The sequence below is a fragment of the Nicotiana tabacum genome, chromosome 8 (genome assembly GCF_000715075.1).
Source record: "Nicotiana tabacum cultivar K326 chromosome 8, ASM71507v2, whole genome shotgun sequence".
Classification (NCBI taxonomy): domain Eukaryota; kingdom Viridiplantae; phylum Streptophyta; class Magnoliopsida; order Solanales; family Solanaceae; genus Nicotiana; species Nicotiana tabacum.
Genome location: NC_134087.1, coordinates 39,852,054 through 39,859,175, shown reverse-complemented (window position 1 = coordinate 39,859,175; position 7,122 = coordinate 39,852,054). Strand labels below are relative to the sequence as shown.

General features: G+C 34.9%; 1 protein-coding gene across 1 annotated transcript; it reads right to left on the bottom strand.

The window, feature by feature from the left end:
* Nucleotides 1–2,101: 2,101 nt before the first annotated feature.
* On the bottom strand, nt 2,102–2,725 carry LOC142163052 (uncharacterized). Its single transcript, XM_075220302.1, has 2 exons — nt 2,596–2,725; nt 2,102–2,505 (listed from the first exon to the last, which is right to left on the bottom strand). The coding sequence occupies exons 1-2, from the start codon at nt 2,723–2,725 to the stop codon at nt 2,102–2,104; spliced, it is 534 nt and encodes a 177-aa protein (XP_075076403.1).
* Between the last annotated feature and the right edge of the window lie 4,397 nt (nt 2,726–7,122).

Here is a 7,122-nt window from a genome sequence, read left to right as displayed (position 1 = left end):
GTGCATACGTAACCCCCACAAATAGAAGCACATATTAATTTAGTTCACCTATGGGATTAATTCCCTCTAACAAGGTTAGAAAGGAGACTTATCTCGCTCCAAAGTTCCATAACTGGCTCCCAAGCCTTTCCAACAATTCAAACCGATGCCCAATGCTCCAAAAAAAGTCAATAAATGTGCAAATCCATAAATATATACTCCAATACTTATTATAATCCAATTTACAATAATTTCCAACTCTGCTCGAAAAGTCAATAAAATCAACCCTCGGGCCCACATGCCCGAATTCCAAAAATTTTCAAAGATAAACATTACCCATAACATCATGAACTCAAATATATAACTTATTCTCAATCCCATGCCCAAATTCGTGATCAAAATCCAAAAATACCAATTTTTTAGGTTTTCTACCAAAACCCCAACTTTTCACTAATTTTCCATAAATTTCCATGTTAAAATCTATATATAATCCAAGTATTTAACTTGTAATAGGTGGGAATCATTTACCTTGACATAAATGATAAAGATGAAGCTCCAAAATTGCTCCTAGGTCGTCTCCCATGGAGGAAATGAGTTGAATGAGCCAAACCCATTTTTTAAACTCATACACTGCTAGGCAACCCTTCTTCATGTTCGTGGGCTTCCCATCGCGTTCGCGATGAACAAAATCCTCGAAAGCCATTTCCAAATTCTTCTCAGACGGCCTCTAGTATAATGGTCATACCTTTTTGTACAAACCCCAAATGAAAAATGATTTAACTTTCTGAAAACTAGACACCAAGATGTACAACTTTCAAGTTTTTGTCATCTCCCAATTCCTTATAGATTTCGAGATATAAGCTGCCAAATTAAGCCCTATGCAACATAAATTTCTTCTTCATCTTCCCGGATAGCTTGTAGTTTACAAACCATAACTTTTTGTACACAAATCAAAATACTAAATGGTTTACTTTTATGAAAACTAGCCACAAAGGGCTACAATTTTCATTTTGGATTATCTCCAAATTTCTTTATAGATTGCGAGATATGAGCCTTCGAAGTCAGACCTGTGAAACAGAGATTTCCTTCTTCGCGAACGCGAAGAACAAAATCCTAGAAGCCAGATCCTTCTTCGCGAACGTGAGAGGATCCTCGCGAACGCGAAGAACAATTCCAGATATCAGTAAATCAGCATCCAAAGTATCCCAAAACGATTCAAAACACACCTGAGGCCCTCGGGACCCCGTCCAATCACACCAACCTATCACAAAACATGACACGAATTTGCTCGAGGCCTCAAATCACATCAAACAACATCAAAATCATGAATCTCACACCAATTCAAGCTTAATGAACTTTAGAAGTTCAAACTTCTACATTCGATGCCGAAACCTATCAAATCACGTCCGATTGACCTTAAGTTTTGCACACAAGTCACATTCGACATTACGAACCTACTCCTATTTTAGGAATCGGAATCCGACCACAATATCAAAAAGTCCACTTCCGGTTAAACTTTCCAAAAACCTTCAAATTTCTAACTTTTGCCAAATGACCCCAAAATGACTTACGGACCTCGGAATCCACTTCTTAACACGCTCCCAATACCAGAAGCACCATACAGAGCTATTCCCAGACTCAAAATCCCAAACGTACATCGATAACATTGAAATGCACTGCAACCCAAATTTATGAAATTCTTCCAAAATGCCAACTTCCACAATAGGCTTCGAAACGCTCCGGGATCATCCAAAACCCGATTCGTACATAAGACCAAGTCCAAAATAATCATACGAACCTGTTGGAACCTTCAAATCCTAATTCCGAGGTCGTTTACTCAAAAATAGAACCTTAGTCAATTCTTTCAACTTAAAGCTTTTGAAATGAGAATTTGCTTTTCAAATCAACTCCGAACTTCCCAAAATTCAATTTCGACCATGCATGCAAGTCATAATGCTTGAAGTGAAGCTACTCATGGCCTCAAACTACCGAACGACACGCTAGAGCTCAAAATGACTGGTTGGGCCGTTACAAACTGTACCTTTTTTACGAACCAAGCTTTACGTTTAAAGCAATCTTTCTTATAGTGTTCTTCCTTGTTACAAAATGACACATATATACCTTATGTTTCTTGTTTAGCATCTTGTGGAGCTTTAGCATGTGCTTTCTTTTTCTTGAACTTGTTGGCCTTCACTTTAAGTCCTTTACCAGCTCCTTGACCCATGAAGTTAATTGAATGACTCCTTTGTTTCTTAAGTCTTGACTCCTCTTGAGTAAGCATATGAGACAATTCACTAACATTCCACTTATCCTTAATAATATTATAGTTAATTTGAAAAGGTTCATACTCAGGTGGCAATGAGTTTAGAATAAACTGAACCAAGAAGGAGTCATCAACTTTCATCCCCAAAGTCTGAAGTCTTGCTGCAATGTTAGTCATCTCGATGATATGATTTTGCATACTAATCGACCCATCAAACTTTATGGTCGTGAGTTCAGCCATTAGTGTACCAGCGAGAGATTTATCTGCAGAACGAAAATGTTATTCCCCAAACTTCAGGTATTCCCTAGCACTTTCTGTTTGTGGAGTAGTACTCTTAATATTGTTGATAATACTCATTCGCATAAACATAAGGTTCAGCCTATTAGAGCGTTCCCATGCTTTATGGAAAGACTTCTCATCTACACTGCTCATATCAGTAATGGCAGTAGGCTTATCATTCAGCATAGCCAAGTCAAGATTCATTACATCTAAGTGGAACTGGACTTGTTCATGCTATTTAGAGAAGTTCAATCCATTGAACACAGTAACAGACGAAGCATGCAAATGAAGAGGAATAACTGCAAAATAGATAATACATGCCCACAAATCAATATAGATTCAGTAAAATAATAAAAGTATATCGCAATTCTCCTTTGGTTAAATATACGACACACTATCATAATTTAAATGTCATTTTATCTTTAATAGGTAATTAAATATTTTTACCCATATATATATGACATCGGCGGACATACAATATATATTTGACTAAAGAATATTAATTTTACCTCATCATATTCACTATTCATAGATTAATTGATTCGCCTTTTGTAAATTCTTAAGTTCTAGCAATAGTAAAAATTAATTTATTTATTTTTTTAATAGGCATTTCATTAGTTTTATAGATAAACTATAATTTTATGTATGCATAATTTCATAAAAACTAGTTTGGTCACTTTGGTGACTAACAAACTATATAAAAATAAGTGTACACAAAAAATAAATATCATAAGATTTTATGCATGTAAATACTTTAAACAATCTGGTTTGATCACTTTAGTGACTAAACTATATGAACATTAGTACATGCATAAAATAAAAGTATCATGTATGTGTATATTTTAAACATTCTAGTTTGGTCACTTTGGTGACTAACAAACTATATAAATATTAGTCACATACATAAAATAAATAATAACATAATGGCTTCAAAATATATAGGACAAGATACGGATTAAAAAAATTGCCATATCATTCCTACACATAACTCACATCATAAAATATGTGCTTAACGGGTTCAATATTGTCAACAGTGAATTCTTTCTGTCAACCAATTTAAACACCAAAAGTTTCTAGCAGAATCCTCATGGTTAATTTTAAGGAATTATTATTCTTGAAGTCATAGTCTAAACTTCAACATAAACAATTTATTCCCTTTTTTTTCTTTTTTTTTTCTAAATACTCATAATTATATTGCACAATAACCTAAGTTTATAAAATATGCCAGAAACTATAAACATGTTTCGTTCTTTCCTTTCGGTGCCACCTTCAAGGCTTTACATTATGCCAAGTTTGTTTAAGGAAAAAGAAAATAGAATAGATCAATCTTATACAGTGTCATTGAAAAATTTTCTCGACAAAAGCCACGGCGTACGAGTAAACGAAGATTATTTGTTCATACTATCCAGGCTCATGATACCACATGTAAACATAAACTTTAATTTATATCGGGATCTTGAACATGATAATCTTATACAAAATCGTTACAGAAAACATACCTGAAGTGAAAGCTATTTCGTGAAGCGAAAGCGTTAATTGAAATTGGTTTCTCGCGCCGCCGATTTTAGTGGTGGGAGAGAGAATAGAAAATACGGTAACCCTAATGAGTGGGGAGATAACCAATTTATGGAGGTTCTCATTTGATCCGGTACGTTTATCAAGTAACCGATCGATCGGACGGACGAGATTTGTCTTTCATTAAATATTAATTATGGGCCTTAATATATTGGGTCATACACATAATAGAGGGATTTTAACCTTCCTATACACTATTTGAAATCTTATTACTCTCCGTACTCAAGTTTCAATTTAATTACATGGTCATATACAATTTACCAATTATATATAAATAAGTTTTAAATGAGTATCCCTTTATATTAAGAATTGAATAAGGAATATCAATTAATTCCTTATCCCTTTATACTTGCCCACTCTCTCTCCGTCTCTCTCTGTCTCTGTCTTCGTCTATCTACTCTCCTTCTCTGATATTTTTTTCCAATTTTTCTTCATTTGATGTTCTCTGTTTTTATGCTTTCTTGTTGTATAGAGTTTTAATGAAATTCATCAATGGATATCAATCGTTTTAACTTAGCAATTTCCTTTTATGTTGCACAATTAGTGTTCAAATTAAAATTGTCAATCAATAAATTTTGAAGGTGTTTGACTATACACCTGCGCACTCTACGTCTGGAAGTTTTGGGAATCCTTCATGCTTATGTTAAAACTTTCCAAGGTCCGCCTCATGGGATCCATGTTGAAAGAGATAAATTGAAAAAGTATGGTCGCCCCTGTTGGTATGTACTATTAAACCTAAATTGGGGTTATCTGGTAAAAACTACGGTAGAACTATTTATGAATATCTTCGCGGTGGACTTGATTTTACCAAAGATGATGAGAACGTGAACTCACAACTATTTATACGTTGGAGAGATCGTTTCTTATTTTTTGCCGAAGCAATTTATAAAGCACATGCTGAAATAGGTGAAATCAAAGGACATTACTTGAATGCTACTGCAGGTACATGCGAAGAAATGATCAAAGAGTTGTATCTGCTAGAGAATTAGGCGTTTTGATCGTAATGCATGACTACTTAACGGGGGAGGGGGGATTCACCGTAAATACTAGCTTGGCTCATTATTGCCAAGATAGTGGTCTACTTCTTCACATCCACCATGCAATGCATCCGGTTATTGATAGACAGAAGAATCATGGTATCCACTTTCGAGTATTAGCAAAAGCGTTACGTATGTCTGGTGGAGATCATATTCACTCTGGTACCACAGTAGGTAAACTTGAAGGTCAAAGAGACATAACTTTGGGCTTTGTTGATTTACTGCGTGATGATTTTGTTGAACAAGATCAAAGTTGCGGTATTTATTTCACTCAAGATTGTGTCTGTTTACCAGGTGTTCTACCCGTGGCTTCAGGAGGTATTCACGTTTGGCATATGCCCGCTTTGACCGAGATCTTTGGGGATGATTTCGTACTACAGTTCGGTGGAGGAACTTTAGAACATCCTTGGGGTAATGCACCAAGTGCCGTAGCTAATAGAGTAGCTCTAGAAGCATTTGTATAAGCTCGTAATGAAGGAAATCTTACTCAAGAATGTAATGAAATTAATCGCGAAGCTTGCAAATGGAGCTCGGAACTAGCTGATGCTTGTGAAGTATGGAAAGAGATCGTATTTAATTTTGCAGCAGTGGACGTTTTGGATAAGTAAAAATAGTAGACATTAGCAGATAAATTAGCAAGAAATAAAGAAGGATAAGGAGAAAGAACTCAAGTAATTATCTTTCGTTCTCTTAATTGAATTGCAATTAAACTCGGCCTAATCTTTTACTAAAAGGATTGAGCCGAATATAACAAAGATTCTATTGCATATATTTTGACTAAGTATATAATTATTTAGGTATACAAGATTTGAAATACAAAACACAAATAAAATAATTGAACTTAGTACTCTACTTGATTTTGCTTGACTTTTGATTCAAAGGAAAGAAGGTGTGGAGCTTAAATAACTCACTCAGAACACTTTTTAAAAGATTATGTGGTACAATTAGGTCGAATAAACCCTTCTGGAATAAATATTCAGCTGCTTGTGAACCTTCGGGTACTATTTTATTCACTGTTTGTTCAATTACTCTTTTACCTGCAACTGCAATGTAGGCATTGGGTTCGGCAATAATGATATCCCCCAATATACCAAAATTAGTTGTCACTCCAATAGTTGTCGGAGATGTAAGGATTAATCCATGAAATAACTTTTTATTTAATTGATAATCATATAAAGCAGATGCTATTTTAGCCATTTGCATAAAGCTCAAACTTCCTGCATGTGCCCTCCCCCCCCTCCTCTAGAAGCAAACACTATAATAAGGGGTAAAATTTGATTGGCAGCGTGTTCAATCAAACGGGTGATTTTCTCTCCGACTACGGATCCCATACTACCCCTATAAACTGAAAATCCATAACCCCATTGCTACGGAAATGTCGTTTAGTTGTCTTATGCCTGTTTGAACAGCCTCAGTTAATTCTGTCTTTCTTTGATAAGAATTAATACGATCTTTATAAGGCTCCACCTCCGAATGAAATTCAATGGGATCCAGAGAGACCATGTCTTCATCCATAGGATACCAAGTACCCGGATCGATCAAAAGTTCAATTATATTTGAACTACTCATTTTCAAATGACATCCACATTGTTCACAAATATTCATTTTTGATTTCAAAATTTTAATATAATTTAATCCATAACAATTTTCGCATTGAACTTACAAGTGCCTGTATTTTTGAGTTACCTCGAGCTCATTAGAACTTTCTCTTATAGTCAAATCACTGCCCTTCGTGCGAGTTCGTCTACTAGAACCCTCGTTTTCACTACTATTTCGACTTTCACCACCATAAATGGCCGTATAAATGTAATTGTCACTGTATTTCTCACTACCGCTTATAATGGAAGTATCTATACAGATTTGAGACTGAAGATAACTATCAATGCAACTATTAATGTGATTATTCCAACTATATTAAGTATCATACATGTAATAATTATAGTAGGGATCTTCTCCCCTAAATCCATTATTCAGATAATTTGAGTTTCG